The 24,004-nt window shown below is 43.3% G+C and overlaps 1 protein-coding gene and 1 long non-coding RNA gene across 2 annotated transcripts; both read right to left on the bottom strand.

The window, feature by feature from the left end:
• Positions 1 to 1,391: 1,391 nt before the first annotated feature.
• On the bottom strand, positions 1,392 to 7,203 carry LOC132900291 (uncharacterized). Its single transcript, XR_009656769.1, has 3 exons — positions 6,543 to 7,203; positions 6,304 to 6,421; positions 1,392 to 4,868 (listed from the first exon to the last, which is right to left on the bottom strand). It is a non-coding gene; the product is annotated as an uncharacterized LOC132900291 (long non-coding RNA).
• A 97-nt stretch (positions 7,204 to 7,300) lies between these two features.
• si:ch211-264f5.2 (uncharacterized protein LOC570749 homolog) lies at positions 7,301 to 19,196 on the bottom strand. Its single transcript, XM_060941915.1, has 8 exons — positions 19,014 to 19,196; positions 17,941 to 18,255; positions 15,659 to 15,988; positions 15,014 to 15,196; positions 14,879 to 14,942; positions 10,136 to 10,221; positions 9,771 to 9,817; positions 7,301 to 7,776 (listed from the first exon to the last, which is right to left on the bottom strand). The coding sequence occupies exons 1-8, from the start codon at positions 19,057 to 19,059 to the stop codon at positions 7,696 to 7,698; spliced, it is 1,152 nt and encodes a 383-aa protein (XP_060797898.1). The 5' UTR covers positions 19,060 to 19,196; the 3' UTR covers positions 7,301 to 7,695.
• Between the last annotated feature and the right edge of the window lie 4,808 nt (positions 19,197 to 24,004).

Here is a 24,004-nt window from a genome sequence, read left to right as displayed (position 1 = left end):
TAAACTGCAAACTGTTTTATGCTCCGCGAGAGTTTTCCTCGTTTATTCTGGTTGGAGTCTACATCCCCCCTCAGGTGTGTGTTAATGAGGCATTACAACACCTGGCTGACCAGATAAACAATGTGGAGAAAAACCACCTGGACTCTTTGCTCATTGTTTTGGGGGACTTTAACAGAGCAAACCTCAGCCATGAACTGCCAAAATATAAACAGCACATTAAGTGTCCCACCAGGGACTCTAACACTCTGGACCACTGTTACACTGTTTTAAAGGACTCATACCACTCTGTCCCCCATGCAGCCTTGGGACTATCTGATCACTGTATGGTTCATCCTATCCCGTCCTACAGGCAGAAGCTGAAATCTGCTAAGCCTGTAGTTAAGACAGTGAGGAGATGGTCTGATGAGGCCAAAGTGGAACTACAAGCCTGCTTTGACTGCATTGATTGGAGTGTTTTTGAGGCTGCAGCTTCAGACCTGCATGAACTGACTGATACTGTGACATCTTACATCAGTTTTTGTGAGGATATGTGTGTGCCCACCAAGACCTTCCGTACATACCATACAATAACAACAAACCCTTGTTCACTGCAAAACTCGGACAGCTTCGCCAGGCCAAGGAGGAGGCCTACAGAAGTGGGGACAGAGTCCTGTACAAACAGGCCAGAAACACACTCACTACGTTTACATGCACATAGAGAGAATTGAATTTCTGCCGTTGCTCGACTGAAATCGAAGTTCAAAATGCCATGTATACACCTTAATTCGGCTGAAATTGAACCGAACTTGATTTCTCGGAATCGAGCTACACGACCTAGTTTATGCGATTTCTGCTGAGCTACTTTGAGCATGTATACCCTATCGAGCTAGTTGTCGAGCTACTTCCGGAAGTGACGAGTGACGAGACCACAAGCGGGAAACACAACAGCCTCGGTTGGCATGACAACGAATCATGACAACGGCATGAATCTTTTCTTTTTGTGGCATTGTTTGCACTGTGAAAATTTAGCTCACTTACTGTATCACCAAATACATCTGTACAGCTGTTGCATAGCTGTGAATTGTGTATTTAAACAAGTCATTGTATTTGTGTGTGTGTGTATATATATGTCCAACATCTGAAGAATGTCAATAAAAACAAAACAATTGAACTTTTTGTGTGTTTATTAAGACATAAGTTAAATTGTAAGCAAAAAAAAAAAAAATTTTTGTAAGCAAAAAATGGACTTTAGAAAAATATTATTGTGCAAAATAAGTTGTCTTACAAAACAGTGGTCTGCGCCGGACAGTTTGTAGCCATAGTCTGTTAGAGCAAGCCTAACAGCTTGAACACGGAACTGCTAGTGTTGCCAGATTGGGGGTTTTAAGTGCATTTTAGCGGATTTGAACATGTTTTGGGCTGGAAAACGTCAGCAGTATCTGGCAACACTATAGCTCTTCTTCATGACGACAACCGGAAGTGTACCAACACGATGGGGCGTGTAGCGCCACGTGTGGCTCGGGTGCACAATGCACCTTGCACAATAGCCCGATTTCACTTGTGCATGTAGGATTGGATTTCTCTGGCACCCCTGCTGGGACCCTTTGCTCGATTACCAACAGCAGCTCGATTTGGACGTGCATGTAAACGTAGTCACTGATGAAAGAGGTGAAATCAGCTAAGACGAGCTATGCTGAAAGGATCAAAAACAGCCTTTCAGCCAATGATCCAGCATCAGTGTGGACAGGTCTGAAGAATATCACTAACTACAGGAGACCATCCCCCTACACTGCAATGAACCATCAACTGTCTGAGGAGTTGAATGTGTTCTACTCCAGATTCGACAAATTCACACCTCTCCCCCCTTCAGACATTAAAGACCCATTTACACCCCCTGCTATTCTGCCTCCTCTCGCCTCTGACCCCACACCAGCACTCAAGATCTGTGAAGAGGATGTTTTTCAGCTTTTTCACAGACAGAAAATCAGGAAGGCACCTGGCCCAGATGGTATGTCACCCTCCTGTCTGAAGGTCTGTGCTGATCAGCTGGCTCCCATCTTCACCCAGATCTTCAATAGATCCCTGGACCTGTGTGAAGTCCTTCACACTGCTTCAAACGCTCCACAATAATCCTGGTTCCCAAGAAAACCACCATCACAGGACTGAATGACTATAGGCCTGTAGCTCTCACATCTGTAGTCATGAAGTCCTTTGAGAGACTGGTGTTGTCACACCTGAAGGACATCACAGACCCCCTGCTGGACCCTCTGCAGTTTGCCTACTGGGCAAACAGGTCAGCGGATGATGCAATCAATATGGGACTGCACTACATCCTGCAACACCTTGACTCTGCAGGGACGTACGCCAGGATCCTGTTCGTGGACTTCAGTTCGGCGTTCAACACCATTGTTCCAGATATCCTTCACACCAAGCTCACCCAGCTCACTGTGCCCTCCTCCACCTGTCAGTGGATTACAAACTTCCTCACTGACAGGAAGCAGCAGGTGAGGATGGGGAGCATCATATCCAGCACTCAGACTATCAGCACTGGAGCCCCCCATGTGTGCTCTCCCCACTGCTCTTCTCCCTTTATACCAACGATTGCACCTCAAGAGACCTGTCTGTTAAACTCCTGAAATTTGTAGACAATACAACGGTCATCAAGGTCCGGGTTCGAGGCCCGTGGCCGGCAAGGGCCTTTCTGTGCAGAGTTTGCATGTTCTCCCTGTGTCCGCGTGGGTTTCCTCCGGGTGCTCCGGTTTCCCCCACAGTCCAAAGACATGCAGGTTAGGTTAACTGGTGACTCTAAATTGACTGTAGGTGTGAATGTGAGTGTGAATGGTTGTCTGTGTCTACCGTATGTGTCAGCCCTGTGATGACCTGGCGACTTGTCCAGGGTGTACCCCACCTTTCCCCCGTAGTCAGCTGGGATAGGCTCCAGCTTGCCTGTGACCCTGTAGAACAGGATAAAGTGGCTACAGATAATGAGATGAGATGAGACAACGGTCATCAGCCTCATCTGGGACGGTGACGAGTCTGCATACAGACGGGAGGTTGAACGGCTGGTCTGGTGGTGCGGTCAGAACAATCTGGAGCTGAACATGCTCAAAACTGTGGAGATGACAGTGGACTTTAGGAGGAGCCCCCCCCACTCTGCTGCCCATCACCATCACCAACAACACTGTGACTGCCGTTGAAAGCTTCAGGTTTCTGGGTTCCACAATCTCTCAGGACTTGAAGTGGGAGACAAACACAGTCACTATCATCAAAAAGGCTCAGCAGAGGTTGTACTTTCTGTGCCAGCTCAGGAAGCTCAACCTGCCTAAGGAGCTGCTGACACAATTCTACTCTGCCATCATTCAGTCTGTTCTCTGCTCTTCCATCACTGTTTGATTTGGATCGGTCACCAAACAGGAGAAGAACAGACTGCAACGGACAATAAGGTCTGCAGAGAAAATTACTGGTGTCAACCTGCCCTCCATCCAAGTCCTATACTTGTCCAGAGTCAGGAAACGGGCAGGTAACATCTCTGCGGACCCATCACACCCTGGTCACAATCTGTTTAATCTTCTCCCCTCAGGGAGGCAATATAGATCACTGTATGCAAAAACAACTAGACACAAGAATAGTTTCTTCCCTCAGGCTGTCTCTGTGATGAACAGCTAAAATCCAGATTCATATATCAGTAATACTACTTGTAAAATATCTGAACACTTATACCGTCATTCTGTGCACGCTGTATACTTTATATTTATTTAACTATTCCATACTTGACTTACCTGGATTACTTTGCACTATGCACCTATTTTTGTTGTTGTTGTTGTTTGCTTGTTTATTTGTTTTGTGTATACTTTTTTTTATCTGTTTTGTACTATGAGAGCTAAGTGAACCAGAGTCAAATTCCTCGTGTGTGTCCACATACCTCGCAATAAAAGTGTTTCTGATTCTGATAAGACAGGGGTGATGTGGTCATATTTTCTAGTTCTAGTAAGGACTGTTGCTGCTGCATTTTGAACTAACTGGAGCTTGTTTATGCACTTATTGGAACATCCAGACAGTAAGGCATTACAATAATCCAACCTGGAGGGAACGAAAGCATGAACTAGTTTTTCCGCGTCACCCTGTAGAACAGGATAAAGCAGCTAGAGATAATGAGATGAGATCTAGTAACATTAAAGTTCTTATCTTAGCAATATTTCTGAGATGAAATATTGCTAAGAGAAATAATCAACATACAGACATATTGGCTCATGATGATACTAACTATACAGTTTTGCTGTTTTGAGGAGGTCAGAATGCAGCACTCATCACAGTTAGTGGCTAGCGTGTTGCTAACAAAAGGCAAACATGGGGGTGTCCCCCCACAATTTGTAGCTCAAATGCAAAAATGCAGTAATTCTGAGTTCTAAATTTCCACTTCTGAATTCAGTTGAATGTAGCATTACTATAAAGCATATAAATTAAACACATGTAATATTCAAAACATTACAAACCCAAAAAGTCTAACTGTATTAGCAACATAAACATTTACTGTCATGAAGCTTGTCACACTAAGCCATACTAGTGGATGTTAGCTAGCAAGTTTATTTGTCTTGAGAAAGAGAGAATGTTAAAACTGAGGGAACTGTTCGAAGCATATTAAACTCAGCTCAGCTTAGTGACATGAAAATGTAGCTTTTTCATTATTTTAAGGTTTAGGTGCTGTAATGAATTTGAGTGTTATAACTAGCAGAACAAGCACGTGATTTCAGACCTTGGTCCATTGATGTCCGTCCACAGCTATAATGCAATATAGTCTTGAACTTGGATTCCATTGAGCTGGGTTAACAGATGATACAGGTGATGGTGCTGCTGAATTGAAGTTTATAGGGCAGCTCAGTGGTTCATGTCTACACACACACACACACACACACACACACACACACACACACACACAGTATTGTAATGACAAATGAATGTTGAATAAAGTGTGTTTTATGAGGTGCTCCACGAACCAAAACTGAATGGTGTCCAGTGGAATACTCAAAGTTCCTCACGGAAAATATCATTTGGCTAATACCAGCTCTACAGCCTATAAACAGTCACTTTCAATTCATTCAGCCTGCAATCAGAGAATATTAATAATTTAAAAGAATTGAATGGATAATAATAAAGTCACCATGAAGGGCTGAGATAAAACCCATGAAGTGTGGATGAGAATTGAGTGAGTGCTTGCAGAGAGCTCTTTATTTGTTCTGACTGAGTTCAGCATGAGACGGAGGAATGAGGCAGGGATGAGAATGGATTGAGTTCATAGAGAGAGCTCTCAAATTTCTCTGCCTGAGCTAAAAAAGAGGTGCAAAAAGGTGAGAAAATCTTAGGTGAGAATTATTTTAGACCTTGATGAAATCTCCTTTGAAATTTAAAAGGAGTCTAATTTGATATTTTGTGCATCTTTTTGCTCTGGAGGAAAAAAAAGAGAGAGACAGGAGAAATTCCGGTAAGCCATAGTCTCATTTTGATTTCACACAAACTTCATAGTTGTCTGGGAGAAATAAAGGAATATGTATTTGAGAGCTCTTTTCTAATTTTCTTTTCCTCTGGGGATCCTCTTCAACAGCATGGATGACTTCATCATCACTCTGAAAATGGCCACCACATGAGTGGGATTTCAGTTTGGAAAACAGATAGAAATCAGACGGTGCCAGGTTGGTTGAGTAAGGTGCATGGGGCAACAGTTTAAAGCCACATTTGGCTGCTTCTGCCCCTGCCCCCTGTGCTGTATGGATGGGCGTATTGTCCTGGAGCAACAGCACACCAGCTCCAAGCGTTCCTGTCACTAATAATGCAGGTTCATTCCAACCACTCCCAGCCGTGAGTGCGCGAAATTCCAGGGCGTAATCGGAAGCTGAGCGATTACCCTGATACAGTCGGGTGAGAAATTCCCCCTGAGAGTGGCCCTCATTGGTGTGATTGAACACTGCTTTGAATTCTCTAATGAATTGTTCATATGTATTGGATTGGACTGCGGGCAAAACTGCTGTAGCCCAATCTAATGCCTTACCCATAAGACAAGATATCAAAAAGGAAATACAAGCCTTGTCTGTGCTCAGAGGGGAATTAGCAAAAAATATAGAACACTGTAACAAAAACCCTCTACACTGATTAGGCATGCCATTAAATTTTTCCAGCTTACTTACAACAAAAGTACTGATAACAGACGTGGGGGGAGCAGCTTGGGTAGAAACAATAGGCGAGCCAGAGGAGCTACAGTAAGTAGTTGGAGTTGGGTGACAATTTCTTTCATGCTTTCAGCAATTTGTGCTAACTGTTTCTGCTGCTCACCTTGCTGTTGCGTGAGAGTATTGATGGACTGAGTCACGGAATCAAAATGCTGGTGATGTTGTCCAAGCATCTGTTCTTGGCTGCTACTCACTACCTGTAGATCAGTGTAATCCGCCATCTGCATGGTGGTGAAGTTTTCATAAACAGAAAAAAAAACTGACACAGAATAACTTGCAATAAGAATTGTATTGATAACGTATGGATTGGTGTGTTGAAAAAGGTGAGTAAAAATATTTCACTTGGTTGGTGAATCTGTGGGTTCATGTGGAGTTGGAGTCTGAAAAAGAAGCAGAGGAAAAAAGATGAAGAAAAATCATTTGGAGGCATCAGAAAACAATCTTTTTAACAGCAAATGCAGTCCCAGGACTCAAACCAAGAGGAGACATTCAGAGCTTTTAATTGTTTAAACATTCAACAAGAAGCACCTGCTGTTTAATACTTCAAGATGTAAAATGTCAGGTAATGAAAGCTGAAATTCTGATTAATCATATCCTATTTATCTTCTGATCTCAAATCCAAATGTTTTCAGGTTCTAGAAAAAAATGGCCTTGCTGTTCCCATACTCATGGAAGAGACTCTGTGTGCCCCTTCTGTCATTGTTGTTGAAATAAGGGTTAAAATATTTGCAACTTGTGTGTGTGTGTTTGATGACCAAAATAAAGTTTGGAACACAGGGGTTAGTGTAGGATTTCCCTGGGGCGTGTGTGGAACACTGGAGGGCAGGCAGGGAGGAAATGATGTTTTACACAGTCCTTTTTATTTGTAAATTTGCTTTCCAGTTTAATGTTGGGACTTTGCATAAACACACACACACACACACACACAACATCAGTTGACAACAGGTGTCCGCACTTTGTCACTCACCTTCTCCTGCCTCGCCCTCCATTCACTAACCAGCGCTTGACCACACCCCTGCTGCTACATACCCCCCACCGCCCAGCTCAGGCCGGGGAGCCATCCAGCCTGCAGCTGACCCCCCATAACCCCCCAACAGGAAAGAAAGTCCGCCACTACTGTCTGTGCCACTGGTGCCCCCTATTCCTAATATTTCAGTACACCAGTGATTTAACTGGACATGAGCAGATCACAAACTCACACAGGGCAAACACTCATCACATCCACACACTCAGCACACCCACAGACTCGTCACATTCACACACTCGTCACATTCACACAACAGTCACATCCACACACTTGTCACATCCACACACTTGTCACATCCACACACTAATCACATCCACACACTCGTCAACAACACACTTTTATTTGTTCTTTGTTTTCATATACTGTAATTTAACATGAAAGTAAGATGTGGAGTCTGAGTGATACCATTAAAAGAAATCCATAAAAAGGTGTAAAAGAGTGTGTGTGTGTGCGTGCGTGTGTGGTCATCTAAGAATTTGATTCTTCTTGCAGTTGAAGGACAGCAGCTCTGCTCCAATCCCGCTCCAGCAGCTCTGCATCATCATTCACCTGTTCATTAAACATCATTCATCAGTATAGTTTTAATTTTAATGTGTGTGTGTGTGTGTGTGTTACAGTCCCCTCCAAAAGTATTGGAACGGCAAGGTCAATTTCTTTGTTTTTTTTGTACACTGAAGACATTTGGGTTTCAGATCAAAAGATGAATATGAGACAAAAGTTCAGAATTCCAGCTTTTATTTCATGGTATTTACATCTAGATGTGTTAAACAACTCAGGAAAGAGCACCTTTTCTTTGAACCCACCCACTTTTCAAGTGAGCAAAAGTATTGGAACATACATTATTAAATTAACTTAAAGTGAATAACATTTAATATTTGGTGGCATAACCCTTACTTGCAATAACTGCATTGAGCCTGTGACCCATTGACTTCACCAGGCTGTTGCATTCTTCATTTGAAATGCTGTTCCAGGCCTTTACTGCAGCCTCTTTCAGTTGTTGTTTGTTTCTGGGGGTTTCTCCCTTCAGTCTCCTCTTCAGGAAGTAAAATGCATGCTCTATTGGGTTAAGGTCCGGTGATTGACTTGGCCAGTCCAAGACCTTCCACTTTTTCCCCCGATGAAGTCCTTTGTTGTGTTGGCAGTGTGTTTTGGGTCATTGTCTTGTTGCATGATGAAGCTTCTCCCAATTAGTTTGGATGCATTTTTCTGTAAATTGCCAGACAAAATGGTTTTGTAGACTTCAGAATTCATTCTGCTGCTACCATCATGAGTTACATCATCAATAAAGACTAGTGAGCCCGCTCCAGAAGCAGCCATGCAAGCCCAAGCCATGACATTACCTCCACCATGCTTCACAGATGAGCTTGTATGTTTTGGATCATAAGCAGATCCTTTCTTTCTCCATACTTTGGCCTTTCCATCACTTTGGTAGAGGTTAATCTTGGTCTCATCAGTCCATAAAACTTTGTCCCAAAACTTTTGTGGCTGATCTCTGTACTTCTTTGCAAAATACAATCTAGCCTTCTGATTCTTTTTGCTGATGAGTGGTTTGCATCTTGTGGTATGGCCTCTATATTTCTTCTCTCGAAGTCTTCTTCGAACAGTGGATTGTGATACCTTCACCCCTGCCCTGTGGAGTTTGGCAGTGATGTCACTGACTGTTGTCTTTGGGTGTTTCTTCACAGTTCTCACAATGTTTCTGTCATCAACTGCTGTTGTTACCCTTGGCCGACCTGTTCGATGTTTGTTGCTCAGTACACCAGTAGTTTCTTTCTTTTTCAGTACATTCCAAATTGTTGTACTAGCTATGCCCAATGTTTGTGCAATAGCTCTGATTGATCGATTTTCCCTCTTCTCTCAGCTTCAAAATGGTTTGCTTTTCTCCCATTGACAGCTCTCTGGTCTTCATGTTTGCTTAGCAGCAAATACAGTTTTCACAGGTCAAAGCCAAAAACAAGAACTATTTAAAGCAGGGGTGTCAAACCTGATCCATAAAGGGCCGTGTGGCTGCAGGTTTTCATTCCAGCCATGCAGCAGCACCCTGATTTGGCTTATTCAATCAACTGACACACCCACCCTTTAATCAAGGGTGGGTGTGGCTGCAAGTATTTGACTGTGTGAAGACAGTTCAGTTGATTGAATGAGCCAAGTCAGGTGTGCTGCTGCATGGCTGGAATGAAAACCTGCAGCCACAAGGCCCTTTATGGATCAGGTTTGACACCCCTGATTTAAAGTTTCAGCAATCAATCTAAAAGGCAACACCTGAGCAACTAGAAACACCCATCAGTCACATGTTCCAATACTTTTGCTCAATTGAAAAGTGGGTGGGTTCAAAGAAAAGGTGCTCTGTCCTGAGTTATTTAACACATCTAGATGTAAATACCATGAAATAAAAGCTGGAATTCTGAACTTTTGTCTCATATTCATCTTTTGATCTGAAACCCAAATGTCTTCAGTGTACAAAAAAAAAAACAAAGGAATTGACCTTGCCGTTCCAATACTTTTGAAGGGGACCGTATATGTGATATAGTGTGTTTACTCACACTCAGCTCAGCTGACTCCACCCAATTCTCCCTTCCAAGGGCCTCACCTGCATCGGTTCAGAAACAAGAATTTCAGTATATATGAGTTCCTGTTTGACATTTAATTCTTTTTATCTTTGTTTTTCATCTTTGATTTTTGTACTGAGTATTTCATTCATTATATTTTATTATTACTGTGTGTGTGTGTGTGTGTGTGTGTGTGTGTGTGCCAAGTCAAGTTTATTTTTATAGCACTTTTAACAATAGACATTATCACAAAGCAGCTTTACAGAACTGTAATGACTTTAAACATGAACTAATTTTATCCCTAATCTATCCCCACATAGATGTGTGTGTGTGTGTGTGTGTGTGTGTGTGTTACTCACGATGGTGTATCCTCCATCTCCAGCAAACTGCACCCACTAGTACTGACATCACTGCAGCCAAGACCACGATCACACCCACTCTCAATCTATAAATTAAAACAGTGATCAGACACATACTCTCTGTCTCTCAATCTATAATTTATAATTTATGGGTAACACAGGAAGTCAAAGCTGTCCTCAACAGGAAGAAGGCTGCCTTCAGGCGCAGGGACAGGGAGGCGATGAAAGCAGCACAGCAGGAGATGAAACATTGCGTGAGGGAAGCTAAGGACAGCTACAGGAGAAAGGTGGAGCAGAAGCTGAAGGAGAACAGCATGATGGAGGTCTGGGAAGGTGTGAAAACCATCACAGGCCACAACATAAAGACCAGAGTCGTTGAGGGGATAGTGGAGAGGGTGAACGAGCTGAATGACTTCTTCAACCAGTTCAACCAGCCCACATCCCCCCCACTGCAGCCATCTCTCCTTCTTCCCTCAACACACCTCCCCCAGTCATCGCAGCAGCCCCCTCCTCCCCCACCTCAACACAGACTCCTTCATGCATCACTGCAGACCAGGTCAGAGGTCAACTGAGGAAGCTTCACCCCAGGAGAGCAGCAGGCCCAGACAAAGGAGAGTGTCCACCCTCTGAAAGACATCATGCATCATTCCAGTTCCCAAGAAGAACCAGCACAGCAAGCTGAACGACTTCTGATCGGTGGCACTCACTTCCCATCTGATGAAGACGTTTGAGTGGCCCTTCCTCAGCCTCCTCAGACCCCAGGTGCAACATGCCCAGGACTGTCCGCAGTTTGCGTACCGGGCAGGTGTTGGTGTGGGAGACGCCATCATCTACCTGCTACACCAAGTCCATTCACATCTGGATAAGGGAAATGGCACAGTGAGGATCCTCTTCTTGGACTTCTTGAGTGCCTTCAACACCATCCAGCCCCTTATGCTTCAGGACAAACTGAACAGGATGTGAGTGGACCCCTGCCTGGTCACCTGGATCTCCAGCTACCTCACCGACAGGCTGGAGGACATCACGTCTGACACTGTGATTAGCAGCACCAGAGCACCCCAGGGCACAGTGCTGGCCCCTTTTCTCTTCACCCTGTACACCACGGACTTCTGCTACAACTCGGAGCTGTGTCACATTCAGAAGTTCGCCGATGATACAGCCATCATGGGGTGTATCAGGGATGACAGAGAGGATGAGTATAGGAGCCTGGTGAGGGACTTTGCCATTTGGTGCAACATGACCCATCTGCAACTCAACACCTTGAAGACCAAGGAGTTGGTCATTGACTTTGGGAGGTCCAGACCAAGGTCACGACCAGTTCTGATTGAGAGAGTCAAGGTGGAGGCTGTGGATTTCTACAAGTACCTCGGGCTGTGGCTGGACAGCAAGCTGGACTGGACTTGCAACACCAACCACCTGTACAGGAAGGGACAAAGCAGGCTATACTTCCTGAGGAGGCTGAGGTCCTTTAACATCTGCAGGAAACTCCTGTGGATGTTCTATCAGTCCGTGGTCACCAGTGTCCTGTTTTACACCGTAGTATGCTGGGGGGGGGGGGGGGGCAGCACATCCAAGAAGGACACATCCAGGCTGGACAAACTGATCAGGCGGGCCGGCTCTGTGGTCGGTGTGAAGCTGGACTCTCTTGTGGCAGAGAAGAGGACTATGGACAAACTACTGAACATCATGGATGATGCCAGTTATCCTCTGCATACCGTCATCAGCAACCAGCAGAGCCTGTTCAGTGACAGAATGCTCCTTCCCAAGTGCAAGACTAACAGACTTAAAAACTCATTTGTCCCTCACGCCATCAGACTGTACAACTCATCTCTGGGGGGGAGGAGGGGTAACAGGAGGACAGAGGATGGGAAGGAGCAGTAGCCTAGCCTGACAAAAACCAATACTGGACAATGTGCAAAGTGCAAAGTGCTAGCTTTGGCGATGTTACCATCACAGACCTGGATTATGCAGGCGATGTGGCAATCCTGGCTGAAGTCATGGAAGCCCTCCAACTTGCCCTGCAGGCCATGGATACGGAAACCCAACCACTTGGCCTGTTGGTCAGCTGGGAAAAAAACAAGGTTCAGTGCCTCAGCAACTACGAGACACCCCAAGCAGGACTGGTGATTAACTCCCACCCCGTTGAAGCTGTTGACAGGTTTTGCTACCTCGGTGGCACGATAACGTCTGACTGCAAGAGCGACTCTGACATCCAGCTCCGCATCAGTCGTGCCGCCTCTGCGATGGCAAGCCTTGACAGCATATGGTCCAAAAGGAAACTCTTGGTCCAAACTAATAGCAGGCTGTATAACAGCCTCGTGCTGTCCATCCTCATGTATGGAGCCAAGACCTGGGCTCTAATAGCTACCCAGGAACACCGCCTGGATGCCTTCGACACCAAGTGCCAATGAAGGATCTTGGGGATCAGGTGGCATGACCACGTTTCCAATGCCACCCTGCGTGAGCTCACCAACCAGCCTCCACTGTCCAACAAGATCTGCTCGGCCCATCTCCACCTCTTTGGCCACATCGCCAGGGTGGAGCCACCCCTGGAACAAGCTGCCCTACTGAGGGAACTGACCCCCCACCACCTGGTCCTGTCCCAGAGGCCGACCCAGACATACATGGTCTGACCAGCTGAGCGACGACCTGCAGGCTGTTGGGCTCAACATTGCCACCGCCTGGGAGGCTGCCAGGAACAGATCCGCCTGGAGAGCCATATGCAGAGGCACCATGCTCCCTTTGGGAGCATGCGGAGCTGAGTGAGTGAGTGAACCCTCCCAAAGGGATCATCTCATCTCATCTCATTATCTCTAGCCGCTTTATCCTGTTCTACAGGGTCTCAGGCAATCTGGAGCCTATCCCAGCTGACTACGGGCGAAAGGCGGGTTACACCCTGGACAAGTCGCCAGGTCATCACAGGGCTGACACATAGACACAGACAACCATTCACACTCACATTCACACCTACGGTCAATTTAGAGAAACCAGTTAACCTAACCTGCATGTCTTTGGGGGAAACCGGAGCACCCGGAGGAAACCCACGCGGACACGGGGAGAACATGCAAACTCCGCACAGAAAGGCCCTCGCCGGCCACGGGGCTTGAACCCGGACCTTCTTGGTGTGAGGCGACAGCGCTAACCACTACACCACCGTGCCACCCCCAAAGGGATCAATAAAGTTCTATTTAATCTAATCTAAAAAACAGTGAGCGCACGCATACACTCTCTCTCTCTCTCTCTCTCTCTCTCTCTATCTCTCTCAGTCTACAACCCCAAATCAGAAAAAGTTGGGACGGTGTGTTGAAATTGAAATTAAACCTGAAAACATTGATTTGTAAATAATCTTTGCCCCATATTGCACTGAAAACAACACAACGGCATATTATTTGATATTTTACCCTCATGGATTTTATTGTTTTTTTTTTAAATAAACACATATCAGTTTTGATTCTTACAGCATACCTCAAAAAAGTTGGGACAGTAAAGTATTTCCCATTTTATAATACTCCTGTTCCTTCTCCCAACACTTAAAAGATGTTTATGGGCTGAAGACTCCAAGTGATGGAGTGTTTCAGGTGTTATTTTTGTCCCATTCTTCCTGTAAACAGGTCTTAAGGTGTGTAACAGTACGGGGTTGTCAGTGTCATATTTTTCATTTTTAAATTCTCCACATATTCTCTACTGGGGACAGAGAGGACACACCCTCTTCTTCCACAGCCACGCCTTTGTAATGTGAGCAGAATGTAGTTTTGCGTTGTCTTGTTGAAATCTCCCTGGAAAAGACGTCGTCTTGAAGGCAGCAGATGTTGCTTCAAAGTCTCAGTGTACTTTTCTGCATTAATGCTCCATCACAGAAGTGTAAGTTACCTTTGCCAAGGGCACTGACCCAACCCCATACCATGGCACACCCTGGCTTTTGGACTTGTTCCTGCTAACAGTCTGGATGGTCCTTTTCTTCTTTGGTCCAGAGCACACGGCGTCCATTTCTTCCAAAAAAGACCTGGAATACTGATTCATCTGACCACAATACACGTTTCCACTGTGTGATGGTCCATCCCAGATGCCTCCGAGCCCAGAGAAGTCAACAGAGCTTCTGGACACAGTTAACATAAGGCTTCCTTTTTACACAGTAAAGTTTTAACTGGTGTTTGTGGATGTAACTCTGTATTGTAGCTTGATAAAGGTTTGCCAAAGTAATCCCAAGCCCATGTGGTTCTATCAGCTGTAGATGAATGATGGTTCTTGATGTAGTGCCATCTGAGGGATCAGAGATCATGGGGTTCAGATTAGGCTTGAGCCCTTTACACACCGAAATTCCTCCAGATTCCATGAATTGTTTAATGATATTATGCACCATACAGGGTGAAATATCCAAATCCCTTCCTATCTTTCTTTGAGGAACATTGTTTTTAAACATTTCAATAATTTTCTCACGCATTTGTTGATAAACTGAAGATCCTCGGTCTGAAACACATGAATGGATATATATTAAAAAATGAAATGAAGTTGACTAATGAAATTTGAAATATCTTGGGTTCATTCTGTCTGCAATGAAATACAAGTCAAAGTACATTTAGAAATCACTGCTTTCTTTTTTTTCCGTACTGTCCCATCTTTTTCTGATTTGGAGTCGCACAATATATGTCACAGAGTTGAGGAACAGCTTTGTGCAGAGTGAGAACTCAGGTGAGATCATCACATTCCACAAAACAAACAGAAGTACAGCAGGATCATACACACCTGTGTGAGGCAGGGGATGGAGCAGTGGGCAGGGATTCAGGTACAATTGATGAATGTCCTCGCACTGAGAGTAAAGTGAACGGAGTTAGTGATGTGTGTATGAGGGGGGTAGTGTGATGTGTAAGGGGTTATTACCTGTTGCAGGTGAAGTGAACACATTCTCAGGTGTCGCAGATGTCGAAGATGTGTTTGAAGATGTGGTTAATTCACGTGAAGAGCTGGGCAGTGTGCATGTGTGGAGTGTGTGTATGAGTGGAGTGTGTGTGTGTGTTAGTGTAGTAATGGATGAGTGTGATGGTGATGGAGGTTCACTATACCCTGTGGATGGAGGAGAGACTTCAGGTTGATGTTAACAACACACACTCACACAGCAGCAACATATACATACACAGTGCAAGACTATTTGTGTAGTTCGGTGTATAGATTGTACACACCCATATAATTGTGTGTGTAGTTGTGAAGTGTTTTCACATCTGTGTAGTTTTGTATATGGAGCTGTGTACCTGTGTGTGTAGTTGTGCATTTCTGTAGTTGTGTGTTTAATTTTCTATGTAGTCGTGTTTGTGGTTTGTATACAGTTGTGTGTGGTTGTCATGTGTTTGCAATTCTGTAGTAGGGTGTTGTTTACACATGGGTGTATTCTCTATCATTTGTAGTTGTGTAGTGTGAACACACCTATGTAGTTGTGTATGGAGTTGTGTGGTGTGAACACACCTGTGTAGTTGTGTAGTGTGAACACACCTGTGGAGTTGTGTGTGGAGTTGTGTGGTGTGAACACACCTGTGTAGTTGTGTGTGGAGTTGTGTGTTGTTGTGATGCAGATGTGTACAGGTGCTTGGACCCCTGCAGCACTGCACCAGTACCAGCTAGCATCGTCTTTCTGAAGCCCTGAAAGTGCCACAGTGAACAAGCCTTGGCCCTCATCTCTGAGCTGCAGCCGTGCATGCTGGGAGATCTGAGCACTTTGCTGAGACTGACAGGAGTGCAGGTCTCCACCCCGACACCACTTCTTCTCCATCTTCTTCAGTCTGTCACTGTACAAACACTGTACATGCACAATTCCTCCCTCAGGAGCACACGACAATGCACTGCTGACCCACAAATCAGGATCTGAGACACACACAAATTTTTATATATATATATATATATATATATATATATATATATATATATATATATACACACACACACACACAGTGGTGCTTGAAAGTTTGTGAACCCTTTAGAATTTTCTATATTTCTGCATAAATATGACCTAAAACATCATCAGATTTTCACACAAGTCCTAAAAGTAGATAAAGAGAACCCAGTTAAACAAATGAGAAAAAAATATTATACTTGGTCATTTATTTATTGAGGAAAATGATCCGATATTACATATCTGTTAGTGGCAAAAGTATGTGAACGTTTGCTTTCAGTATCTGGTGTGACCCCCTTGTGCAGCAATAACTGCAACTAAACTTTTGCGGTAACTGTTGATCAGTCCTGCACACCGGCTTGGAGGAATTTTAGCCCGTTCCTCCGTACAGAACAGCTTTAGCTCTGGAATGTTCATGGGGTTCCTCACATGAACTGCTCGCTTCAGGTCCTTCCACAACATTTCCATTGGATTAAGGTCAGGACTTTGACTTGGCCATTCCAAAACATTAACTTTATTCTTATTTAACCATTCTTTGGTAGAACGACTTGTGTGCTTAGGGTCGTTGTCTTGCTGCATGACCCACCTTCTCTTGAGATTCAGTTCATGGACAGATGTCCTGATATTTTTCTTTAGAATTTGCTGGTATAATTCAGAATTCATTGTTCCATCAATAATGGCAAGCCGTCCTGGCCCAGATGCAGCAAAACAGGCCCAAACCATGATACTCCCACCACCATGTTTCACAGATGGGATAAGGTTCTTATGCTGGAACGCAGTGTTTTCCTTTCTCCAAACATAACGCTTCTCATTTAAACCAAAAAGTTCTATTTTGGTCTCATCCGTCCACAAAACATTTTTCCAATAGCCTTCTGGCTTGTCCACATGATCTGTAGCAAACTGCAGATGAGCAGCAATGTTCTTTTTGGAGAGCAGTGGCTTTCTCCTTGCAACCCTGCCATGCACACCATTGTTGTTCAGTGTTCTCCTGATGGTGGATTCATGAACATTAACATTAGCCAATGTGAAAGAGGCCTTCAGTTGCTTAGACGTTACCCTGGGGTCCTTTGTGACCTCGACGACTATTACACGGCTTGCTCTTGGAGTGATCTTTATTGGTCAACCACTCCTGGGGAGGGTAATAATGGTCTTGAATTTCCTCCATTTGTACACAACCTATCTGACTGTGGATTAGTGGAGTCCAAACTCTGTAGCGATGGTTTTATAACCTTTTCCAGCCTGATGAGTATCAACAATGTTTTTTTCTGAGGTCCTCAGAAATCTCCTTTGTTCGTGCCATGATACACTTCCACAAACATGTGTTGTGAAGATCAGACTTTGATAGATCCCTGTTCTTTAAATAAAACAGGGTGCCCACTCACACCTGATTGTCATCCCATTGATTGAAAACACCTGAAATTTAAATTAACTGCTAATCCTAGAGGGTTACGTACTTCTGCCACTCACAAATATGTAATATTGGATCATTTTCCTCAATAAATAAATCACCAAGTAGAATATTTTTGTCTCATTTGTTTAACTGGGTTCTCTTTATCTACTTTTAGGACTTGTGTGATAATCTGATGTTTTAGGTCATATTTATGCAGAAATAGAGAAAATTCTAAAGGGTTCACAAACTTTCAAGCACCACTGTATATGTGTGTATATATATATATATATATATATATATATATATATATATATATATATATATATAAAGAAATGTACAATAAATAAATTCAAGACATCAATTTACTAACAGATTTTGGATTTTTTTTAATTCAAACAACTCACTCAAGTAACTCTCATCTTAGTTCACACAGAAAACAGTTGCTTTCACTTTATTTTACATGATTCATACACTATTTTATTTCTGCTGTGTCTTTGTTTAAACTTTCTGTGTATTTTTTTCCACAGTTCTCACCATCAGTCACTTGCAGCTCCAGCGATGTCCTGATGTCGCTCTTACTCAGTCCGCCGATGTCCACGGCACACCAGTACCTCCCAGCATCTCGGACCTGCAGCTCAAAGAACGTGAGTGTAATAACCAGCTCTTCTGGGGTGTCCATCACACTGACTCGGCCCGCCCACTCTGTCACACGCACACATGTGTACCAGAACCTCCCTCTGCACCAGTACTTCTCCTGCTCTCGAAACCTCCAGTTGTAGTGGCAGGGAATTGTGATGGAGCCGCCAGGTTTAGCAGTCACTTTTTCTACAGTCCATAAACATGCACATCCTGTACAACACAGAACATTTACACAAAATATTTGCACATTTTAAACTGGTAGTGTTACTAACTTCCCAGTGTTATTAGTCTTCCAGTGTTCCTACTGATTCCCAATGCAGTGACCAAAGGGTGTGGCTCAGATGCTGAAATATCACAGTGTAACTCAGTGAGAGACGATGAAATCAAGAATTTCCTTCCTCAGCATTGTTTTTACATTTTAAGCCTGAAAACAGCTTCCCAGGATTCCTGGTAATTTTATTTCTCAGTGTTCCCAGTATTCCCTGTGCTCCCAGTATTCCCAGTGTTTTCACTGTGACGTTGAGAAACAGTAATGGTGTAAATCAGGAAACTCTCAGCAAACAGTCGAACGATTGCACATGTGCATGTGAGCATCAGTCTAGAAGGAAATCAGTGTTGCGACAGTAAGAGGAACTCAACATGTGATCTGATGTCAAAGCAGAGCACACACAGAACACACACACTCTTGGCATGTCTACTTAGATTTTACACATTATGCAATTTAACTGTTTACATACGTGTGTGTGTGTGTGTGTGTGTGTGTGTGTGTGTGTGTGTGTGTGTGTGTGAAAACTGTTTGAGACTTAACTCTTTCATTCCTACTCTGAACAATGAGTTTGCAATGTGTGTTCGTAATGTGTGTGGTGTGAGTTTAAACCTGATACCAGTCTGAGTTCATCACTGAAACATCTCTAAACTCAAGACCAAATTCAGAAGCTCGATATAAAATGGACACAGAAGCAACTCACCTGAAATGGTCTGGAGGATGAGGACAAAAAGCAGCAGGACCTCCATCACTGACCTCAATCTCAATCACACAATTCTTCAGAAAATCCACTGTTCCTCGGCTGGTGTGTATAAAAGTTCTTGTGTGTTCACGTGTATACACACTTGTCCACACACATCCATGCACTCTTGCTTATACACTGTCACTTCCCCAACTCTCTGAGATTTAGAATTTCAACACATACCCCTGTACTTCTCATTTCTACTTCATCTGAGAGAACCACACTCTCTGTGTGTGTGTGTGTGTGTGTGTGTGTGTGTGTGTGTGTGTGTGGCATAAAATGATGGCTAAAGTGAAATCTGTGAACCTTAATTTAATTACAGTATCTGTCAAGTCAAACTAGGAAAATAAAGTGTCGATCAAAAGGAATGAGCTAGCAAATATAAAGGAAAGTAAATAAGTGTCATGTTTTATGTTGTCCTTAATCCATTAATTAGGATGCTGAATTTAATCACGGACACCAAGTTTCAACTCACTGCACGTTACTCATGGAATAATTTGTGTACATCTGTGTTACACTGGTAATGCTCCCCAATTATACACTCAACATAAGACTCCTCTTAAAGGGATAGCATTCTATTCAAGACATTGAATTGAATTGAATTTACTTTTATTTCGAACATGTATAAAAAATGTATGTAACTATTTGTACATACAAAAGAAAGAAAATGAGAAATTAAAAAAATAAATAAAATAACATAAACATGACAATAAGGATTAGAGATCACATCCATATGTACGACATACCATTCAGGGAGGAACGATCGCATGATTGCCCATGTGTGACCCGGACCCTTAAAAGTGGTGCACAGCCTCAGCCTGGAGGGAAGGACTAATAGATAGTTTTCACATGACGTCACAGAGTCGGGGATTCCCTGGTGGTGGCCATCTTGTAGGGCAAGCTTACCGTACGGGTCACTGAGCACACATTGTAACGCGCGAGTTACATTTATTTATATTTTATTTACATTTATTTACATTATTACTATTTAAAGCTAGCAATGGTGCACACCTGTTGTATTCACGGCTGTCGTAATAGGTCAGATGATGACATCAAGTGGAGCTTTTATGGAATTCCCACTGTACGGGAGCACGAAGGCGAGCAAACAAAGAAACTCAGCATACAAAGGAGAAATCTATGGCTTGCAAGAATCAACCGCAAGGATTTTCAGCCTTCCAAACACAGCAAAGTCTGCTCCGATCATTTTATAAGTGGTAAGTTGTTTAAATAAACAATCGTGTAACAAGCCTACATACCAGTTAATTATATTACAAAGTTTATACTGACATGGTACTGTAATACCACTAATGGATGTAAAATTTGTCTTAAATCAACTCGATATTATACACACATTTATATGCAGTGTTGAGAGCTCTAAAACTCCAGTGTGTACATACCTTGGCTGTAATTAGGACATGGCTCTCACTTGTTTTTGGTGGACTTCATGGACCCAGCCACAGACAAAATAATTGTATGACTCCAGTGACTTGTATGCTTTGAGGTCGTCAAGTGTGTAGGCGCTTTTAGTATTCACGAAATAGTTCACAATATCAGGGTACGATATGGATGGCAGCCCTGCATAGTCTCTTGAAAATGCTTCTTTGTCCACTTCGTAGGGGTCAATTCCCCCAATCAAGGACAGTTTGGCTGCATACCGTTGCCGTGAGATGTCGTCCAATGTATCCATATACTTCTGTTTGCTTGATTTTGCCGACATTGATCTTTATTTTAGAAAACTGACTACATAATTTAATAAATTCATCCGAGATAACGTAGCTGGTAGTGGTGATGGTCCGTTTTGTTTGCCCTGCAAGATGGCAGCTGGGGGGCATTCCCCGGAATGCTGTGATGTCAGTGAAAACTATCTATAGAGATCTTGCAGTCACGTGACCAGAAAGTACACAACCGCCATCTTGTCAGTCAAAAACACCGCTGAATACTGCTGCACTCGTGTACAGAATGGATCAATTTCAACTGACGGACTACACGGCTCATTTTTCTAATGAACAGATAACTAGATATATGTCTAAAATAAACGATCTACAGATTAGTGACCCTTATGGCTTACCGAATGGAGTTTTCACGACCGGATTTTGAACTGCCAGCGGAATACCCGGACGTGTATAATTACCTCATTAACTTTCCCTCGCTGTTCAGTGGTGAAGCACTGCGTGCTTATAAATCTCTGGACAGTTATCTTTACAGAAATTCAGGATTTGTCAGCGACTCAGATGTGGCATCTTGTAAACAAGAATCCTCATTGGATGGGTAAGTCACTTAAGTATTGAGTATAGCACTGACCAGCTGATTATAGAATAGAATAAGGTAATTCCAGCTGTAATTCCAAATCGTCTGTCTTGTTTACATGGATCTGGCGTTGGAGAGGTAGAGGCTTAGCAGTGGAGATTTGAGTGGCTGTTTTCTGAGCTTAGTCAACAGGCCGGCTCTGCAGCCTCGCTTTTGCTTCCGCTCCCGACGCCACCTCCTTCGCTTTGCTTCCGATAACAATCCACGGAGACCCAGCTGGTCTCGCTATCTCGTCCGGAATGTTGTGCATGCGATGGAAATCACTACAAACCGTCATTTTCTGCTGGAAACCAATGTCCAGTAAGTCCATACGGTTGTAGTGGATATTGAAGTCCGGTACAGACGAACAACACGCAAAAATACACACAAAAAACATAAAAAAACGTGCACAGGTAGGGAGAGCTTGTAGCCGCAGCCGTTGTAGTAGAATTGTATATAGTAGGGTTTTCCAGAAGAAAAGGTAGAAGTAAAAGCAGAAGTAGAACCAGAAGTAGAAGTAGAAGGCAGAAATATGGCATTTGACCTACAAGATGGCGTCTGTCACAATCTGGATCGGCTGTGACGTCACATGCAAGTGCTCCATAGTGCCATTGAGATGCCATTGGAGTGAGAGGCTAGTGGTGGCCTATTTGAAACCCACACTGATCCTGTGCAACTGGAGACAGCAGCAAAAGCAGAGAGGCAGCCGGTAAGCAGCTGGACTTGAAGTCATGGACTGTTTGTTACTCAATGCCGGAGTTGGCAGTCGTTAGCTTAGCCACGGGGTCTGTCGCTCGGCAAAACGTGTCTCAGCTGTTAACCCTTGAGTAGCATGTGGCTAGTTTACTTACTTTCCTAAATGTTTGCAAGTTAATTTTCTAGAAACGGAACGGATTTTTGAAACGGATTTTTGACTGCCAAACGGAATTTTTGGAAATAATGTTTTTTTAGTATATCTGCCCTTGTATTCATTTTTTCAACATTGCTCGCATGTCAAAGTGTAACTGCTGCAGAAGGCTTCTGCATAACTGCAGCTCACGCCCAAGCAGTCAAGGCAGCTTTGTCGGTGATTGTGATTGGCTTGTGGCACACCTAGCCAGCCAATGAGCTGCTCATTTACAGATTTGCTCCCCACGTCGCAACCAGAATGGCGACCACGAAAAAGAAACGAATGCATCCTATCAGTAGAGTTACGGTTTCTGAGTGTGCAAAGCAAATTCCAGACGATTTCTAAACTGGCAATGACATTTTATTTTGTAAGTTTTGTGACCACAGCATTGATTTTGTCAGGGTTGACATGTGCAAGGACCACCTGAAATCCAAAAAACACATGCTTCGGAAGAATTCGCGTGCCTATGTGGCATTCAAGCAAGTGACCCTTCCAACTTTGATGAGATCCAAGGATCTTCGAGATGACTTCATACTCGACTTTCTGAAAATGTGCACCATGGCAGATATTCCGATCGAGAAAGTCAAGAAGATGAAGGGTTTCATGAAAAAACACTGTCAACAAGGTGGGGCATTACCACAGGCAGCAACGCTAAGGCAAGTGCACGTGCAGTGTCTTTTTGATTCCCATTTTGATGTGTTGAAGTCGATCGTATGTGATGTTCCTGTGTCTATCATCGCTGATGAGACAACAGATGACAGAGACCAAAGCATCCTGAATGTTGTGGCAAGGGTCCGGGGTCAATACCTCTTGATTGATGTCGTGAGGCTCGAGGCATGCAATCATTCAATACTGAGTCAAGCAGTCATACAAGCAGTGACTGGTCTACATATAAAATTTGCCAATATTATGGTATTTGTCACTGATTCAGCAGCCTACTGCAAGAACGCCTTTGATGTGATCTCCTCCATTTTCCCAAACTCTCTGCACATCCTTTGCCTTACACATATTCTGAATCTAGCAGGAGATGTGTTTGTAAAGTGGCCAGACTTCACACACACAGCTACCCTGGTGACAATGATAAAATCAGCCTTCTTCAAAAAGCCAGGGTGGAAGAGTTGATACCTGCGATACCTGGCTGAATATCTTCCACGGGACCAGGTCAAACTCCCTCCAGTACCAGTGTCAACAAAGTATTTTATTGCAAGCTTTCACAAAAATGAATATATATCTCAAAAAGGAAAGAAAGGAATCCATTCTTTATAGCCATGTAAACACTATGGCATTTTTTTGCTGAGATAGTATACAAATTATTAAAATTCCAATTCATTATGACATTAGGAATTTGGGAGCATTTTATTATACTTAAATTATGTTGGTTATCATAGTATGTAATGATTGCTGAAATTTAAGGGTGCTGGATATTATTATTTACACGAAAATCTTTTATGTGTTAATTCAGATTATAGTCTAATAATGGAATTATAGTCAGTGTATAATTGCTATCATTATATTAGCCAGAAATGGTTAATATGAGCAAGTTCATCAGTTTTACATTAATTTCATTAGGTCAATGGTAGCTACATAGCTTTCATTTTCTTAACCCCCTCCCCCAAGGTGGAATTCCTGGTTTGTAGTCATCATCTACCATGCTGCTTACATACATCTGTATGAAAGATTTTTCAAAGGTTAGCCAAATAAATTGTTCTGATTGATAACCTTGCTATGAAATGAGTGTTTGAATTTTATTCATCTGTCCTTGTAGAATTTAGAATTC

The sequence above is a fragment of the Neoarius graeffei genome, chromosome 16 (assembly GCF_027579695.1).
Source record: "Neoarius graeffei isolate fNeoGra1 chromosome 16, fNeoGra1.pri, whole genome shotgun sequence".
In the NCBI taxonomy this organism is placed as follows: Eukaryota; Metazoa; Chordata; class Actinopteri; order Siluriformes; family Ariidae; genus Neoarius; species Neoarius graeffei.
The sequence above is the reverse complement of the archived record's forward strand: the minus strand, read 5'-3'. Positions and strand labels throughout refer to the sequence as shown.